Here is a 20,841-nt window from a genome sequence, read left to right on the forward strand (position 1 = left end):
GCGGGTAATAATAGGATACTTACAACCTTGCCATTTACAATTCTTCCATTCAATAAAACTGAAATTTACATCTACCAAGACAATGAGAGAGACCTCTAAAATCCCAAAATCTTCATGTTTGCAAAAACTCTTTCTTTCCAAGCATAAACCCACAAAAGTAGAGCATATAAACCCTAATCCCTATCGCCCTAAACACTCGTTTTACATCACCATCAGGAGATGGATGAACCCCTCAAACCCATCGATTTTACATAACCCAAGAAACCAAAAACTCTTAAAATCCAAACAGAGAACCCCAAAACCTGTACTCCCCAAGAAAAATTTGACTAGAACTATGGTCTGCTGATATTTTAGAGCATTGATGTCGGTCAAAATGCCACTCCCTTCAACGATTTTATCGTGAATTTTGGGTGGCATCCCGTGACAATTTTCTTAAGATTTCATGGTATAAAGGCATTTATTTTTTCCTTTGTAAAGTGTTAGATTAATTTTGCCATTATCCCTTCTGCTCAACTATATCAAGATTTGAAGTTTTAAACTTTCAATTTGCACATGTCAATGCACTATCGGATTCACAAGTGTTCATTGAAGCAGGAGTTTTGCAGCAGTAGTCAGATTTCCAACGACCAAAATTGCATTACCTCACGTCTACCCATGCCGTCAGAGCATGCCTCCCAAATCAATGGCACTTCCTCCCCTGTTTAATGCAATATTGTCATTGAGTCGCACTATGTTGAGAGAGAGAGAGAGAGGGTTAGGAGAACGAAAGGTTAGGGAAAACTTGGGCTTAGTACTTAAATGTAGAATGAAGGGATGGGTAGATGGTCATTTTCTACATAGTCTGACCATGGTTAGTTTGGCACGATTCTAACAAAAGTGCTATTCTGCACCAACGGTGAAAAAGGCAGACGCTGATTTGCAAAAATGGCATAAGGCATGGCCTATCTTGCAATTGAACAACTGGGGAGCTATGAAAACAAAAAATTTTGGGGGGAGTGGGTGGTTAAATCGGACCTGGCAGGTGTGATGGGTTTGTTTAATGAGAAATGGGTTTTGAATGGTGACATTGTAACAATCATTCCAAGAAAATTGTGCCATTGGTTGGGACATGTAAGCAGGCTTTTAAAAGCTTTATAAATCAAGGGCTGGACACTAACACAAACTTTATGCTTAAAAAATTTGTTTTTATGCCTAAAAAGCGATTCAAAGAATTGAAAGCATCAAACGAGCTGTACTCGATACGTTTATGTGGTGAGATTAAGTCGTTATAACTTTCAATTGCGATTAAAAGTATGAAATATTTAACAGTTTTATCAGTTGCACCCACCAACCGTGGCATATATATATATATATATATATATATATATATATATATATATATATATATATATATATATATATAGAGAGAGAGAGAGAGCCGAAAGTAATTCAACATTACCACTCATGAAGATCAACAAAATGTTGAACCCATGAACTGAACAAGAACAAAAGCCAAAACAAATAAAGAAAGCAGAAGAGAAAAGAACATTAGACATAAAATGGGCTCACGCCCGAGCCGCTTGCCCAGATTGCGACAAAGGATAGGTAGCATAAGCAGGAGGGAGTGGTGGAAGATCACTAAGATGCATACGCAAGATCGCATAAACATCTACCAAGATTTTATGCACCAGGAATGTTAACTCGAATATGACGAAAATGAGCATCTTTTCGCGCCATCCAAACAAACCACCAAGAAAATCTTATTTATATATAAAGAGAGAGAGAGAGGCATGTTTCGTACTTTCAGTTTCACCTCGTATATACGAGGCCTATTCTCTCGTCGTTAGGAGCATTAATCACGCATATTCGTTGGTACTTGAGCTTTTGGTTCTACTTCTTGGAAAGCATATGCATATTCGTGGAGGTCATGCCCGTGAATCCTGCCAACATCCGTCTCAAATGTTAAAAATACCATAGCCTTCCTAGTTTCTTATTAACTACAACATAACAATAACAAGAACCATGAAGGGTTTGTCCCAGATCCAAATCAGCTTAACTAATTAACCTTATTCAAAAGTCATTCGGATTTAGATGCAAAATCTTGAACCCGGATGCAGCCTGTTTAAGTGATTGGATGTGGAACACTTACAGATTCAGATACCTGACCCAAACCGATAGCAGTGAACCCCCTTTTCGACGGTAATAATATCTATAAAGTTCATGTTTGAGCGCTGAGAATAGTTATTCTTAAAGTGTTTGGAAAGGGTCAATATTGGGTCGTGTTAGGAGCATTAATCACAAAGTCGATTGGTGGTGGTGGTTGGTGGTGGTGGTGGTGGTGCTATGCCTTTCTTTCACCAACCTTCTTCAACCAATTTTGACTGCTCAAATGGACCAACCTTTTGCCATTTCTTTCATTCAAAACGTTGAAGTGGTTACGTGGCATGGTCCTATGCGAGGTGGCACCTTATTGTATACGTTTTTCGCACTTAGATAATCTGATAAATATCTAAATGCTCGGATCCATAAAACATAAACAAAATAAAACCTCAAAGCTTGAGGATTTATGTTGGCACACCTCGTGTCAGAGTGGGGTTCGTAAAATCGATGCAATTTATTTGTTTTTTCGTTTGTGTTTTACTTTTCTTTTGTATTTTTGTTTTTGCTTTCATCCTCCTTTCTAACACTCACTTATGTTGCTCCACAAACCTTCCTTCCTCATTTGGTTTCGTTATTGGCTATGGTCCCATGAGCGGCCTGAGGTAAGTGGAGGTTGGTGAGTGGAGCCCAATGCTCTCGCTCCACGACGCGTTACAACTTGTGGCTCTCTGGTGTGGACATCCATAATCCGAAAGTCTCCCCAACCAACCAACCAACCAACCAACGGGGGGCTTCCCTTGTCTGGTAGAATCTGCTAGTGCACGTCACCTTGTGTTGGGACATTGCAGGTTCAAAACCCAATGGTATAGCTGTATATAACTGGTTGGGGTTTGCCTAACCCCAGCTTGCCTTTAAAAAAAAAAAACAAGGATTCCCCAACCAAACAACCAGTGGAGGCTTCAGTGAGTGAACTCCCGAATCATCCTATTCCTGCTCTCTAAGACAGATTCTCGGAGTACCAAGTACATATGGCTTATTTTAAAAGAAAATAAGGCAGGAGAAGGTGTCAGATGGGTCAGTCAGAGTACATTCCGGTACTAACACATACCGGATTTGGTAACTATCTATGTCGGACCCCTGTGGTCCAGTTAGCATATGAGCCTCCTATGGTTTATGGCATATATATTTTCAGGGAAAAAAAGCCTCCCCCGAAATAGAAACGTCAGATCTCATGCATATCAACAACCTTTAGTGTTAGCCAATAACCACCCAAGCATTTCTTATAACAACTAATAAAGAGTGTGGGAGGATACGGCAGCATCAGTCACAGATTCTTCTTCTGCCATTCGAGGAAAGGCCTCATTTACGGGATCCTAATTGCTATAGATTAAGGCAAATCGCCCCCATCCTGTTCTGTTTCCATTTTCAAATGGGAAAGCCACCAAAGGCAGGCCTCACCTATTTATTTTGTCTCCTTGTACTCAGAAGGCATGAAAAATAAAGCTTCTCTTTTCTGTTGCTGCTCGTGGATGTAGGCCCAACGTGGCCGAACCAAGTAAACCTGTGCACTCATCTCTCTCAATCTCTTCTCTTTCTCTGGTCACTCGATCCTTTGCTTGCCCCTTGCAAGCATATCTCCATCAACATGGTATGAGATAAGGAGCTCTTACATTGGGCTTGTCCTTACTGAGTCGAGTGGGTGTGTTAGCATCAGGCCTTCTCTTGTCTTTTCATTGCTAGTGGGTGCGCCTCTTCTTGTCTGGGTGGTGAATGTTAGAAAATTGTGTGGGCCTACGTACGTTGAACCAGACATCGTAAAATTGTCTTAGGTTCAAGCCCGGTTTGTGTGATCTAATCTGGATGGGCCCTGTGATATCTCATATGGTATGGTACACTATGTGGAGAGAGTTGTCATGTCTACAATTCTGTAATGGACTTAATTTGAGACAAACTCCTAAATACATTAGTTTATGGTCCCCAAACCTTATATAATGACCCTCTTTCCAAGCTCTTCATAAGTCAGAAAGCGAATTCAATCCCTCTCTCATTAGGTTTTAGAGAAAGAAAAAGAGCCAGATATACAGGTTCTGAAAGATCATACCATCATCAATCAACCGAAGCGCTACGGATTCAGGTATCGCTTCCGCATTAAGTTCTATTTCATTTTTTATCTTAACGGTTTAACGAGAACATGGATTTGATCCTCTTTACGGTTTCACTGGGTCTTTAAAATTAACAATTGGTACCAGAGCACCTTGTTCTCGTTAAATTGATGAATAATTTTGGTTTTGCCATTATTCATTCTTTGTTGGGTCGTTGGACCCCTATCAGATTCGATCCTTTTTCAAGCATCAGTCTCTAAAATAAAAGTTTTATCAAAATTGGGCAAAGCAAGTACCGGTGCCTCTACCATAGCTTGCTTATGCTTTTGGAAGGCTTGCTCGGCTTCACTATTCTATCCCCAAGAATTCTTTTTCAACAATGTCGTGAGAGGTTGGGCAATGATGCCATAATGTCTAATAAATCGGCGATAATACCCAGTGAGACCCAAGAAACCTCTCAATGCTTGTATGGTGTGTGGAGTTGGCCAACTAGACATAACTTCAATCTTGTCCAAATCGGCACTCACTCCTTTACTTTCAACTGTGTCCAAGATATGACACACTCTCTTATCCAAAGTTACACTTGCTTCGCTTGACAAAGAGAGTATGTTCTCTTAACACATCTAAGACAATCTTCACATGTTTGAGGTGATTCTCTCAATTTAAACTATAGACCAATATGTCATCAAAGAAGACCAATACAAACTTTCTCAACATTGGTTTAAATATGTCATTCATGGTTTTTTGAAAGGTAGCCGGTGCATTTGTCAATCCAAATGGCATAACTAAGAATTCATAGTGACCATCATGTGTGCGAAAAATAGTCTTCTCTATGTCTTCCTTAGCCATTTGAATTTGATGATATCCGGCTCTGAAGTCAAGTTTAAAAAAATATTTGGCACCAAATAACTCATCAATGACTGAAATGAGATGTTTGTCTTTGTAAGTCACTTCATTAAGTGCTCTATAATCAATGCAAAATTGTCATGTATTATCCTTCTTGCGCACAAGAAGAACCAGTGAGGAATAAACACTTGAACTTGGGTGAATGATGTCACTTTCAATTATTTCTTGCACTAACTTTTTAATTTTATCTTTTTGTGCAAAAGCATACTGATATGTTCTTACACTAATCGGCACTTGTCCTTTCATAAGAGAAATGTAATGGTCTTAAGTGCATGAAGGAGGAAAACCCTTAGGTTCTCTAAAAGTATCTTGAAATGACTCAAACAAATCACTCATGTATGGCGAAATACTATCTTTCAACTTGGACTCCTCTTTAAGTGTAAGTGTTTGTTCCAAACATATGAAAGCCATGTGAGTAGCCCCGAAAATCTTAATCGCCTCTTGGCCATCAACTACTTCACCACCTTATGTGTTATTAGCTTTCAAGCTCATAGGTTAACCCGCTTTAGCGAATGTCATCTCCATGTTGGTGAAGTTCCATGTGATACCTCCTAAAGAGCGAAGCCAACACATCCCTAACACAACATCGACACCATGCATTAGAGGTTAATCGCCACATCCGTGCAAAGTTGGCTACATTTGAGATGGCTTCCACTACAAGAAAAATGTCAAGTAGCGACGGACGCTATCCGTTGCCAATTCTGTTGCTAACGTGTTTAGCGAGAGATTAGCGATGATAGCGTCCGTCGCTAATTAGCGACGGATTTGCAATGGATTATTTTCATAATAAATTTGTCGCTAATTAGCGACAAATTTGCAACAGAGTATATCCAGATAAATTTTGTCGCTAACTTTTGGTCGGCAAGTTAGCGATGGATTTGCGATGGAATACAATCCGTTGCAAACCATATCATCGCTGAATATTAGCGACGGATAATAGTTGTCGCTAATCCGTCGCAAATTTAAAAAAAAAATTAAAAAAGAACCCCGAGGCATGCACCTTATACGCCTTGAGGCGCACCTCAAGCTGAGGCGTGCGCACTCATACGCCTTGAGGCGCGCCTCAAGCCGAGGCGTGTGCCTCATGTGCCTTTCCCAAGGGCAGTAGATGCAACAGTGTGGAAATGTAGGGAATAGTGATGTGCTGGGAGTGCTACAAGTGCCAGGAAAACATATGTAACAGACTGCGGCGGGAATGTAGCAGTGAGCATACAGGTGGTGACATAGCAGCTCACGAGCTGCTATAAGGCTATAATGATAATAAGATTGAAATTAGCCCATTACCTTCACCATACAATGTAAACGTCTATTCATCTGTCTATGAATGAAACCTTTCAAGTGCTGCAGAAACGATAGTTGCTCAACTTATCAAATACGAATATGTCCCTTAACTTTCATTGATGCATCATTTTATGCTTGTGGAGAAAAATACTAACCTTTATATGATGCTTCACATAAGCACAGAAGTTCAACAAGCTCCAAACAGTTTTGGCCAGTTTTGCTCTAATATGACGTGACAATAATTCTGTATGCAATTGAATTTCATACTTAAGAATATAAATGGATTTCACTATTCAAAAGTTTCTGCAAACTTGTTCAGTTTGTTTTTCCATAAAGATATAATAATACTCTTAACAAGGAATATGCATTTTAAGTGCTATACCAAATGATACAAAGCCACCTTTTGTGATCAAATCTTAGATATGCTCTCCTCTTAGCTCTGAAGGAGGGATTGGTGACCATGTGCAAATGGGTGATCTCTTTGAAGTTGAGGAGCATCTTATGTCCATTAGTTCTTGTAAGACAACTCAATGAGAAATAAGCTTATTTGTCTCAGTAATAATTTAGTATTTAATTTTCATGGTTAGGCTGAGGATACCTGAAAAAAGGTTGTTGCAAAGATCACATCTGAATCATCCTTGAAATGCATGAGAAAAATTGCTGCAATCTTCTCTGGCTGAAAATGAAGTTACAATTTTTGTAATATACTATTTGTGTGTGTTTAGGTTGGTAAGCTAGTATTTTCATAAAATTCTGTAAGACTAACCATATTTTCACATTCATAAAAATAAAAAGCTTCCATGGATTTTATGTGATTGAGTGTATTCTTTTGGGCACTAATGAGGTTTCTTTATGGGTGAGTGAAAAACCATTAAATGTTTCATTAAAGTAATGCATTTTTCAGAAGTAAGGGAAGAATATTGGGGTTGCAAGTTTTAATATGAAGATAAAGTATGTTGATTGATGGTGAAGCTGATCTAGAAGGCTCAGTGGAATAGATGATGACATATTGGACCTCATGTTTGGCATGATGATAAGTTGGATAAAGTGTTGGGTATTAAGGTGTACATCGTCAGGAGATTGGTGCCAAAAACTTGTGAGGGTATTGGGATATGAGAACTGACAGAAAGAATCAGCATGCTAAAAGCAACCAGGTTTTTGTGATGGAAACCAAATTGATAGATATTCTATCTGGCTTCAGATAGCAACATGTAAAATCCTGAAAAAACATGATAGACAATAAGAAACAATTAATGTTCTGCAAAAAAGCCAAACTTTATAAAAGATTAAGAAGAAAAGCTAAGGAAAAAATGGAAAACAATAAACCAGGCAGTGTGATGAAATATAGAGTTATTTTCATGACCAAACAACCAAGGAACTGAATTACCCACATGTCCACACAAACAAGTCCAACATAAAAAGCAACTAGACAAATTCAAAATCTTTACTCTTGGTGCAACCATGATCCACCCAACATCATCTAGACACATCAATAATATCCAAAATCCCCCTACATTGAAACATATGAATGAAGAGGACTAAAATATAATAACTTCCACAAAAAAGAAAACAATCAACCTCACAAAAATAAGGAAAACTCAAAACTCATGACGCAGGCACCATATGGTCGTACACCTCAAGTACCAGGACAATTGAAGCAAAGCCCACCGACTACATGTGATAAAACACATGAACTGTCAACAAAAAAACACCAAAATCAGGAAGCAAAAGGAGGAAAACAATGGTTGCAATGCAGCAACAAGATTGGAGTGAGGAGATCTTCACCGCTCTTTGGTTCCACACCCCCAGCACCTTGCTGCACATCACATTTGATATATAGAAATCAAATAAAACATCACACCCAAAGTATTCAATAAGGAGACCCAGATTCTCTACAGTTGCCAATTTTAGAACAAGACAACCATAAAAAATTTCAACCTACCAACCACGAGCCACAAAACCATTACCTAGCAGACTATTTATGATGCAACAACAGATGGGAAAGATGGGAGAATAAGATAATGATGACAAGAGGATGGACTATGCCACTTAAAAACATCTTACAAACACGCCTTCAAATTGTGTTTCTTTGTCTTGGGTTGTTTGCAGCAAATACAAACCATTGCAATAAATCCAAAGCATCAAACCCCTCATATATGTAGGAAAAAAGATTCAAGGGGAAAAGGAAAAAAAAAAGTTCCAGAGATGAGGCCAATAAAATAGCAATGATAAGGAGAGGAGATGGTCATGTCAAAAATACAACTCCAAATTCCATGTCTTTCTGTATATTGATTGTCATCCCTTCTAAGCATCAAAAGTCAAATTTCTTGACCCCTGCAACGAATCCTAAATATCAAAATTCAAACACCAGAAAAACCTTAAAATTTCTGGTTCAATCACTTTTGATGTGGAAATGAATGTGGGATATCTCAAGTTGTAGGCATATTTGCAGTATAAATCATAACATGAGAAACATCATGCAAGCAATCAAGCCTCTAAAATATATATCTATTAAAATTTCAGTAGTTTGAAATTTCAGTATAAATCATAACATGAGAAACATCATGCAAGCAATCAAGCCTCTAAAACTCAATAATCAATACATGAATAACCATTAACCAAAGAGAAAAAGGAATAACAGATTAAAAAAAACTTATGCATACACAGGTATACCTTTACAAACAGGAAAGTGTGCAAAGAGAACCCGGAGGAACACATGTATACCTTTACAAACAGGGAAGTTTGCAAAGAGAACCCGGCGAGCGAGGAGGGGTCATCCCCATCGCCGTCGCCGGAGATGACGCAGATGACGACGGAGTCGACCTGGGGAGGAGGGAGGCAAAGCACCCTAAGCGTAACGAAAGAGAGACAGAGGGAGGGAGAATTTAGCACCCTAATTTGGTAGCTTTAATCGAAAATTAGCGACGGAATTAGTGAGGAAAATATTTCATCGCAAATCCATCGCTAATTACTGACAGAATATTTCCCTCGCTAATTTCGTCGCTAAGTTGCTACAGTTTTTGCGATGAAATTTTTTTCTCGCCAATCTGTCGGTAATTAGCGACTGATTTGCGATGGACTTTGTTCCGTCGCTAATTTCAAAAATATTTCAAAGATTGGCGACAGATAATGTTCTCTCGCTAATTCCGTCGCTAATTTGCAATGAAAAAAATTTGTCGCAAATGTCCGTCACTAATCAGGGTTTTCTTGTAGTGTTCCATCTCCAACCATAACATCAAATTTAGGGTATTCATGTGGTCGAAACTTGAGCTTAGACACTAAGTCCTCTCTCACTAAGTTGTGGGTAGATCCCGTGTCTATAAGAACATCAACTTTTTTGCCGGATAAGGTGCCAGAGACTCTGATAGAATTAGGGGCTGATTTGCTTTCCAAAGCCTAGCATTGGCCAATCGGTTCTTGAATATCTTTAATTTTCTCTTAGTCCAATTCATCCATGGTCTCATTCTCTTCCGACTCACATTCATCTTCATTATTAGTCACTATCAAATATTTAAGAGATTTGCATTTGTGATCGGGCATTCAATTGCTTTTGCAATTGAAACATAAACCTTTCTTTCTTAAATCTTTCATCTCTTCTCTATAGATGCACTCCACCTTAGGGTTATTGGAACCCCGAAACCTAACTCATTTATTAGGTGTTGGCCTTGGTATAAACTTTGAATTAGAATTGACATGTATGGAGCTTTTGCAAACTCCATGCATTTTTTTGTGTTTTTCTTCAATTATGCGAGCTTGAAGATAGCAATCTTCAAGTGTTTGTGAATTTTGAGCCAAGACCTCATGATGAATGCCATTTTTTAATCCACCAATAAAAGAGCTCAATAATGCATCTTCATTCCATTCACCATATAGAGAGCATAGATCCTCAAATTGGGATTGGTACTCTTGTACGGATCCAATTTGGTGAAGTTGCTTCATCTCTACTCCATGATTGGTGTATGGTGCAGGGCCAAATCTTTTGAGAATTTCTCGCTCAAGTATATCCCAAGTAGGATAGCCATTTCGTTGGTCGAACCAACAAAACCATTGAAGAGCTTCACCTTCAAAGCTCATAAAAGAGTATCTAACCATGTGTTCAAATCACAAATTGTGGCTTATAAAGAATTGTTGCGCTTTGTATAACCACTCTATGGGGTTTTTTCTCAAAAAGGTTGGAAAGGGTAACTTAACCGACCTCAGAAAATTCACCTCATATTGGTTTTTGAAATGTCCATGTGCTCAGTCATGGTACTCGAAATTGGGTGTATGCTCAAACCCATGTGTCTAATCAAGATGTGCAAACTCTTCATCGAATTGAGCATATCTCGAAGAGATGGCATCCATTCTGCCCCTGTCTACAAAATTACTTAGCTCACATGCATTGCGCATGGGCAATGCCCTGTTGCATGCATTGTGCGCTAACCCTGTTGTTTCGAGATCACCAGGTGCATGCTACACTCCGTCTGTCGCACAACAGATGCCGTGCGGATGGTTCATCATATCGTTCACGTATGCAAAGCGATGCACATTGTATCGCAACGCAATATGCATCACTTACATAGTCACGCATATAACCTTGTCCCCGCACATCGTGCATCGGTGCACCATGCACGTTGCACATAACAGTATGCCGTGTGCATGTGTTAGTGTTGAACGCGTTGCATGCGTCAATGCGGTGCAAAGGTGCATTGTCGCCTGGCACATTGCGCATAGGTGCGCAATGCCGAAAGGCATTAGCATCGAGTGCGTTACGCACAAAAACATCATTTTGATCATCATGCATCATAGGTGCACAATGCTGCTTCATGTGCACAACTCACGAAAGGGCCAGCGGTAGGATAAACTTCTCCTGCAGACTGCGCATCAGAGAGGTGCACATCCGTAAGAGGTTCATTTGGTTGAGGCTATTTTCCAACCGCGCGAAGGTGCAACATCATCTATGCCATCTTTTCCGCAATATCCTACTGTAAGGCGGATAGTTTGTAGTCAAACTGGTCTAACTAGCTTTCCACCAAAACAGTTCGAGCTGTGATCTCGCCATGGCGTTCATCCATACGTTGCTGGAGCTGTTCCAGCACATCTTCTTTGAAAGATGTCACTTTAGGCAGCATTGCTTTGATACCAATTGTTGTGGCCCTGCTATGGATTGTTACCGCCTACCTCTTGAATCTATGCTCACAGTACACAAATGACCTTCAACCACCAGTGCACGCATGCGCGACTTTGAGTGACACACACACATGTGTGGTATTTGGCACACGCAAGTGCAGTTTGCTATGGCGCACACAAGCACAAAGGAATGTACAAAGCTCACAGGCATGGTGTAGTGCACGTAGGCACAAAGAATTCTCAAGCGCACGTAGGTGTGGACGTGAGCGCACACAGGTGCATGTGTCAGAGAGTGCGCACAGGTGCGTGCATCAGAAAGTGTGAGCGGGCAGGCATTGTTCTGATGTGCACGTCCTAAGCGATCAGGCACACATTCGTTCACTGGATCCTTACTTTAGATATGTCACAACAAGTAAGCTCAGAAGTATAAAGCAATTTAAATGTTCAATCTAGGACAAGTTGCCTATGCACTTAGCTATGCTATTGATTCAATGTAGTGAGCATAAGCTAGTCAACACTGGAAACTCGCACAGCAACATTCTGTTCAAATTGAATAAGCCGCCATCTCTGCATTGCTAATTCGATGCAGACGTTCGTCCGATGTTTAGAATTACATTCAACTCTGTGCAATCAAGGAATTATACTATAAATGCTTGAACACCGATTCAAGAACCAGATCAAGTAATTGCACTTAGCTGAAAGTTGCAAATCGATGATCTAGAGCTCGGTTGAGACTCTTAGACTCGTTGGATGCTCGTCTTCACTCCTTAGAAAGGAGATGATTTTGTTGTAGCTTCATTCGATGTAAATCCAACTGCTAGACTCAGAATGCAAGATTGATTCAAGGTAGATGAGGTGGAAGGGAAGAGAATGAAGTAAGATCTCTTTCTTAGCTCACAAATGAGCTATAGAAAGCCTATTCCTCAAATTGAGGCCAATCTCCAAGTGGAGCCAAAAGAAAAAGTGATTTTATTTCTCTAAATCAAATTTAACAAGTACATAATGACTTATTTATAAAAGAGCACCTATTTATAGTTTTGATATGCAATTTGGGTGCCAAACCTTGGGCGGCCCATGTTTCAAATCCCCATGCTAATGTCCCTTAAACTATTGTTGAGACCATATAGTCGAACCTTTGTTGTCTACGCTATCCTACCCTAATTCAATCTGTTGGCTATTCTCTTGTGCATGTCCCTGTCTCTGAACTATGCTGACCTGCTAAACCGAATGCTATGTCTCCATGCTCTCCCAAACTCTGCTCACTTTCCCTGATATGCTGCCTTCTTCTCGGTTTCCTGTGATGTGTGTCAACCAAACCATCTCTATGCCTTGTCCTATCTTCAGTCGGGTCCGCAACACTAGTCATGAGGACAATGAAGCCGTCCCCTTGAGGAGGTCTGAGTTGGTATCTCATCCACCTAGTCATCTTTGAGACTTTGTCACCTACAACGACATGGTCTATCCCCTTGAAAATTATATCTCTTCTGGCCACCTCCTCTGGGGGTTCATTGCCTTGAGCAGTATCTCCTCCACTCAAGAGCCTTCAAAATACTAGGAATCCTGCACCCAACCTGAATGGGTGAAGGCCATGCAAAAGGAACTGCATGGTCTTCACAAAAATAACACGTCGGATATAGTCATTGAAAGATACAAGGCTCAGCTTGTCACCAAAGGCTTCACCCATACCTAGGGCATGGACAATAAAGAGACTTTCACCCCTGTAGTGAGACTACGAGACTCCACTAGTGTCGGTCGTCCACCCTTGTTGTGGTCTCCTCCTCTCTCTCTCTCCGGTCATTCGCCTCTGCTAGGTTTTGTATGCATATTTTTTAAATTAGCATTAAACATGAATAATGAATGCTTGATTTTTTATTAGAACATTAGAGCTTTTATTTATTCTTTTTTTTATTAGCATAAATCTATGTTTGCTTTTAGGATTTTGGGTATTTATTTATTTGTTTTAAATTACATGATTATATAATGAAGGTTTTAGGTATTTTAATATGATATTATCTTTTTAGTTATCATTAAGCATGATTTCATTAATAAATGATTGCTTTTGATTATCAAACCCCTAAATCTTTGATTTTTGTTAGGATTTATCTCTTCTATTTTGTTTTTTCAAATGACATAAATATTTAATTAGGGTTTTATTTTTTTCAATTAGCATATCTACAATGTGATGTTTGTTAGGATTTAAGGTTTTTATTTGCTTTTTTAGAATGAAGTAAATGTTTAGTTTTTGGTTTTAAGGTGTGCATGTGTGTGTTTAATTATCATTATGCATGAATCCATGAATAATATGTGGTTTGATTTTGGTTATAATATTAAGGGTTTTTTTATTAATTAATCATAACTGAATAATTTATAATGTTTGTAGGGATTAGGGTTTTGGTTTGTTTTAAATGACATAAATGTTTAGTTATAGTTTAAGAGTTTTGCTGTACTTTTTTTATTATCAATAGGCATGGATATATGAATATTGCAAGATGTGATTTAGGTCAGAATATTGAGAGTTTTTTATTACTTAGCATAAATGCATAATTTATGTTGTTTATAGTTTTAAAGTTTTTGTGTTTTTTTCTAATTATCATTCGACATGAATTCGTTAATATTATGTGATTTGTTTTTTGTTAAAATATTAGGTTTTTCTATCTAGCATAAATGAACAATTTATGATGTTTGTAGGAAAATAGGGTTTTGATTTTGTTTTCTGAATTATATTGTTAGTAATTTTCTTTAAAAAAACTTATTGTTGGTATTTTTTTTTTACTTTGTATTTGTGTCCACCCTTGAATCCTGGCTCCGCCCCTGCTCATGCTTCTTGCTGTAGAGAGAAAAAATCAAAATGAAAGTTAGTTAACCATGAGACGTGGGCAAATGCATATTTTAAGGATTAAAAGGGGTAGGGAGAGTGAGAGATTTGCACTTGTGACAAGTCGCATGAGAAAGCAAAGAGAATATCGTAAGAAGGATGTTGTAAAAATTTAAAGAGAGGCTTGGGAACCAATGAAAGCGATCCACCTCGTAGCTCGGGTTAGAGTCCGTGCCAGATTATTGGTGCTTTCGTTAGATCTATAGACTACTCCCGACTTAGTGGGGCCGTTTCGTCTCGTAATGCTTTAACTTGGAAAGAACCAACCTTGTTAGCGCGCCATTCCAGTTGTCCAAACGCGGCATCCATCAGAGGAGGGGAGCGAGGGTTTGAACGAGCGCGCTTGGCTGGCCGTCGTTGTCGGGGAGGGAGGACAAGAATATGGAGAGGAAAAGCTATAAATTCGTGAGAGATATGGGGGGGATGAAGAACACTTACGCTCCCGGTTGGCCTATCTCCAGGGTCTGTGTCTTGAAAGTCATAAAGAGCTAGCCAGGAACTCAACAATGGCCTCGCGCTAATTTGAGATCCTACAGATACAAGGTACAGAGGTGATTGTTCTCATCACAATTTATCTACGTGGTTGGTTTTATTTGTCTTTCACCAAACGGATTGACATGAAGCTAGCGCATGCCCTCTTGTTGCAGGTTATTCTTTTTTTCCGTTGCATCGTTTAACAACAGTTTTGAACGGAAAATTAAAGCCCAAGGAGACTAGCGAGAGAGAGAGAGAGAGAGAGAGAGAGAGAGAGAGAGAGAGAGAGAGAGAGAGAGAGAGAGAGAGAGAGATGACGCCATCATCGAGGAGGCAGGTGCTCGCATTGCTAGCGTTGCTGCTGTGTGCCGCCGTCGAAGCCGAGAATCCTTACCTGTTTTTCACTTGGAACATCACGTACGGCACCATCTCACCGCTGGGCGTGCCTCAGCAGGGCATCCTCATCAATGGGCAGTTCCCGGGACCCAACATCAACTCCACCACCAACGACAACATCGTGGTCAACGTGTTCAACAACCTGGATCAGCCCTTCCTGCTGACGTGGACCGGCATCCAGCACAGGAAGAACTCGTGGCAGGACGGCATGCCCGGCACCAACTGCCCCATCCCACAAGGCAAGAACCATACCTACCACTTCCAAGTGAAGGACCAGATCGGCAGCTACTTCTACTTCCCTTCCACGTACATGCACAAGGCTGCCGGCGCCTTCGGTGGCCTCCGCGTCAACAGCCGTCTCTACATCCCCGTTCCCTTCAATGACCCCGCCGACGACTACACCGTGCTCATCGGGGATTGGTACACCACAAACCATGGGGTAAGCTCCACTCAACACATGAATTTTAACATTATAGGAAAGAAGCATGATCAAGAAACATTGGCAGTGTAGTGGACCGAAGATCCATTTCGCTTTTTCTTTTCTTTTCTTTTGTGGTTTTTCTTCCCGTCTCCTTCTACTTTCTGAGCGGGATGTGGTTTATTCAATTGCATGGAAGAAGATATTAAGAATCAATAAAAGCAAACAAACAAACAAAATAAACTCTACTCACAAATTAAAACAAAACAGGTGCTGAGGAGGACCTTGGAAAGCGGTCAACCCATCGGCAGACCTGACGGAGTTCTCATCAATGGAAAATCCGGCAGGACCGAAGCCGAGAGTGCCGTGTTCGACGTCGAAGAAGGGAAGACGTACCGATACAGGATCTGCAATGTAGGGATGAAGACGTCCCTCAACTTCCGTGTGCAAAGCCACAAGATGAAGCTGGTGGAGTTGGAAGGGTCGCATACAGTGCAGAACGTGTACGACTCGCTGGACGTGCATCTGGGGCAGTGCTACTCCGTGCTTATCAACGCCGACCAGGCACCCAGAGACTACTACATGGTGGCATCCACCAGGTTCACCAAGTACATCCTGAGCTCCACCGCCCTGATACGCTACGCCAATGGCAAAGGGGCGGCCTCCCAGGAGGTTCCCCCAGCACCCGTCGGCGTCGCCTGGTCCCTGAACCAGTACCGCTCCTTCAGGTGGAACCTGACAGCCAGCGCGGCCAGGCCAAATCCCCAGGGCTCCTACCACTATGGCCAGATCAACATCACCCGCACCATCAAGATCGTCAGCTCCACCGGCAAGGACGCCAAGGGCAAGCTCAGGTATGGCATCAATGGCGTCTCCTACGTCCGACCTACCACGCCCCCGAAGCTCGCCGAGTACTTTGGCGTGGGCGCCAAGGTCTACAACGACACCGCCATCGTAGACGATCCCAGCAGCATCCCTGAGTCCTCACCGCTCAGGCTGGAGTCGGCTGTCTTGAACGGTACTTTCCGTGACTTTGTGGAGATCGTGTTCGAGAACCACGAGAAGAGCTTGCAGACATGGCATTTGGATGGATACTCCTTCTTCCCCGTCGGGTGAGTGAGTCACGTCTCTCTCTCTCTCTCTCTGGCAGATAAATTAGTCCCAAAAGAAAAAAAAAAGTCCCCCAGGGTAGGGCTTAATTTAATTAGGTTGGAGTTGTATGTAATGGCCTCTTTGCTTAATTGCTTGCACAGGATGGAGGGTGGTAAGTGGAGCCCCGCGAAACGCAGCCTGTACAACAACCTGGACGCAGTGAGCAGGCACACGATTCAGGTGTACCCCAACTCGTGGACGGCCATCCTGTTGACCCTGGACAACGCCGGCATGTGGAACCTGAGGAGCGAGATGTGGGACCGTCAGTACCTGGGCCAGCAGCTCTACGTGAGCGTCGTGTCGCCAGCTCGCTCCCTCCGAGACGAATACAACATCCCCGATGACGCCCGACTCTGCGGCATCGTCAAAAGCCTTCCCAAGCCCGCTCCTTACACCTGACAACACGCACCCATGTTTTAATTAAAGAAAGCCAGAGGACAGAAAAAACGTCAAGAAGAGGAAAAACCCTTCTCTTGATTCCCATTCTTTGCCCTGATCGTTCAATCAGATTAGATTAATCCCGGATCGTATTGGATTGGATTGACTTGAACACTGTTTTTATCAATAATAACTACATCTACATGTTTTTTGTATTAATTTCACCGAGAGAGAGAGATCTAGAGTGTGTTGAGCGTTTTCTGCATGCATGCTTAAATAAAATAAAGCATAAAGGAACAAAGCTTTTGCAGCGCGTGCATACATTGCAGGCGCCTGGCCCGACTCCCTCTGCTGTAGAAATGGCCGACCAACATCTTCGTTCTGTATCTACTATCCAAGTGCAACTGTGTTCTACTGTTCTGTTCTTTTCGTTCTTCAGCTGTCGAACCTTATCCTATCGTGTACACGTTTTTTATTGTTTCCGTGTAATCCCCGTTCATATGTCAGAAAAAAGCCTCCCGCTTAAGTGAATGGTTTGAGAGGGTGGTGTATGTTCGCCCCCGATGATTCACTGAATCCCACGTCTGTGTTCGGGGCTTTGAATGAGCACCACGTATACAAGCACATGGGGCTCGTATTCCCGTGTATGTTGACATAACTTTGCATCGGACTCTGGTGTTGTTGCAAAGACTTAAGTACCATTTCTTGCTATTCTTCTCATAAAGTGATGGTTTGAGAAAATGACAAAAATGCCCTTCATTCAAAAAAGAAAAAACAAACAGTTCAAAAAAAGGACAAACATGTCCTCCATCCAGAAAGTCGAGGATGATGTTGACTCTTCAAAGTCTTCTTCTTTTTCTGTTCAAAAAAAGGACAAACATGTCTTCTTCTTTCTCCGTAAAACACTGTAAAACCCTCTCTCTCTCTCTAGAGAAGAAATCAAGGAAAACAAAGAGTTCTTCCTGGAGAAGGCCATGAACATCAACCCTCTCACTCTCTCTCTCTTCTCTCTCTACTTCTGTGCACATCCAACATACGATCCTACATTGCTCCATCGTCATCTTTTTCTTCTTCCTTCTTCGTAAAACACTGTAAAATCCTCTCTCTCTCTAGAGAAGAAATCAAGGGAGGTAAAAGGTTCCTCCTGGAGAAGGCCATGAACACCAACCCTCTCACACTCTCTCCCTTCTCTCTCTACTTATGTGCCTGATTTAGAGTTTTTGCCCTTACAGGAGGGGGGTCCGGGGGTTCATCCCAGCGTGGGTAGCATCATTCAACTAAATGAGTTGTAGATCCTAATTCAGAGTTTTTACCCTTATAGGAGAGGGGTCTGGGGGCTCCTCCCAACGTGGGTAGCATCATTCAACTTGAAGAATTGTGGAGTCTGATTCAAAGTTTTTACCCTTACAGAAAAGGGGGGTCTGAGGGCTCCTCCCAGCGTGGGTAGCATCATTCAACTTGATGAGTTGTGGAGTCTAATTCAAAGTTTTTACCCATTCATATTTTAAAGCATTAGATCTCATTTTTGAACATCCACGCATGTGCAGTTTGCTTTCATCATGTTCAGTTGCTTTCTAGATTATACTTTGAATTCTGGTGCATTTTAGATCTATCGATTTGTATGTAACCAGAGCTCATTTTAATCTGAATTGTTTACTGCAACTTCATGCATATGTCTTCATGCTCTCCACCAAAAATCAGATCATTCTGAGTTTGTTTGACTCACTTTAAAAATCAAGATTCAAAACCTGTTATTTTGCACCGTCAAGATTTTAGCAGAATCAGGACCAACTTGCGAGAGTGATTTCTCCCTAACCAAAGATGATCTTTCCAATCCGTAAAAAGGGTTGTTTTTTAAATTGAATCTAGTTTGTTCATATCAAATTTCAGCGATTTCTATGGTGTTTTCATATCAGTTTCGGGTCAAAAATTCATAACCCTGTCACCCTGTGTCATTTTAACGACTCAGATTTGGATCTATTTTGTTTGAATTTTATTTTCCTAATGGGAGATCATTTTTCAATTCTGTAAAACGAGTTCTCTTCGTTTATGTGTCTAGTTCATCTCTGTAAATTTTCAGAATTTTTCATGGTCAATTACTATTATATTTTGATTAAATACCAGAACCTTGTATCCAGATTTTATAAATGTTCTGATTTTGGCCCCCATATCATGACTGTTGTAGCACTTCTTCAACAAATCGTTATTTGATTGACAATATTCTTCAGCAAATTGTTGTTATAATTTTTGTGAGTCTCTAATGAGTCCCTACTATGATTTATAGTATTTTTAGGTCTCCAAGGAGCCTCACAATGATTTACAGTGTTGTTCGATCTTTTAACTATGATTTATAGTGCTTTGGGGTCTCCAACGAGCCCCACAACGATTTGTAGTGTTTTCGGTCTTTTAACTATGATTTATAGTGTTTTCGGGTCTCTAACGAGACCTACAGCGATTTATAGTATTGCTGGACCTCGCTATAGCGATTTGTAGTGTTTCTCGCTAAACACTACAACGATTTGTGATACAAATCGTTATCCGAATCAGGACCAACTTGTCAGGGTCATATCTCCCTAACCAGAGATCGGATTTCAAATCCGTAAAAAGTGATGTCTTCGTTATGAAGTATAATTTATTCTTATAAATTTTTAGCAATTTCTATAGTCAGTTGATACCCCATTTAGATAAAAAACCAGACTCCTATCAGTCTGCCTTATTTGAGTGACATAGGTTTTTATTTCATTTTGTAAGAGTCATATCTCCCCAACGGAAGATCATTTTTCAAATCCGTAAATAGGGTTTTCTTTCTATATGTGTCTAGTTTATATCTAGAAAGTTTTATAACTTTTTATGCTCATTTGATATTTCAAACCTGTTAAAAACCGAAACATGTTATAAAATGTTATAAAACTTAAAAAGTTTGAAACTTCCTCTATGTGTCTCGATTTTTAACAGGTTTGAAATATCAAATGAGCATAAAAAGTTATAAAACTTTCTAGATATAAACTAGACACATAGAGGAAGAAAACCATTTTTACGGATTTAAAATCCGATATCTGGTTAGGGAGACATGGCCCTGTCAAGTTGGTCCTGATTCGGATAGCGATTTGTATCACAAATCGCTGTAGTGTTTAGCGAGAAACACTACAAATCGCTATAGCGAGGTCCAGCAACACTATAAATCACTATGGGTCTCGTTAGAGACCCGAAAACACTATAAATCATAGTTAAAAGACCGAAAACACTACAAATCGTTGTGGGGCTCGTTGGAGACCCCAAAGCACTATAAATCATAGTTAAAAGATCGGACAACACTGTAAATCATTGTAAGGCTCGTTGGAGACCAAAAAATACTACAAATCATAGTAGGGACTCATTAGAGACTCAAAAAAATTATAACAACAATTTGCTGAAGAATATTGTCAATCAAATAACGATTTGTTGAAGAAGTGCTACAACAGTCATGATATGGGGGCCAAAATCAGAACATTTATAAAATCTGGATACAAGGTTCTGGTATTTAACCAAAATAAAATAATAATTGACCATGAAAAATTCTGAAAATTTACAGGGATGAACTAGACAAATAAACGAAGAGAACCCGTTTTACAGAATTGAAAAATGATCTCCCATTAGGAAAATAAAATTCAAACAAAATGGATCAAAATCTG

General features: G+C 40.4%; 1 protein-coding gene across 1 annotated transcript; it reads left to right on the forward strand.

The window, feature by feature from the left end:
• The first annotated feature begins 15,139 nt into the window (after positions 1–15,139).
• On the forward strand, positions 15,140–17,383 carry LOC149846078 (L-ascorbate oxidase homolog). The gene is made up of 3 exons (XM_089990431.1): positions 15,140–15,661; positions 15,911–16,752; positions 16,894–17,383. Exons 1-3 carry the CDS (start codon positions 15,140–15,142, stop codon positions 17,189–17,191), a joined length of 1,662 nt encoding a protein of 553 aa, XP_089846557.1. The 3' UTR covers positions 17,192–17,383.
• Positions 17,384–20,841: the final 3,458 nt, after the last annotated feature.

Source organism: Nuphar pumila, chromosome 2 (genome assembly GCF_984573655.1).
Source record: "Nuphar pumila chromosome 2, dmNupPumi1.hap1.1, whole genome shotgun sequence".
In the NCBI taxonomy this organism is placed as follows: domain Eukaryota; kingdom Viridiplantae; phylum Streptophyta; class Magnoliopsida; order Nymphaeales; family Nymphaeaceae; genus Nuphar; species Nuphar pumila.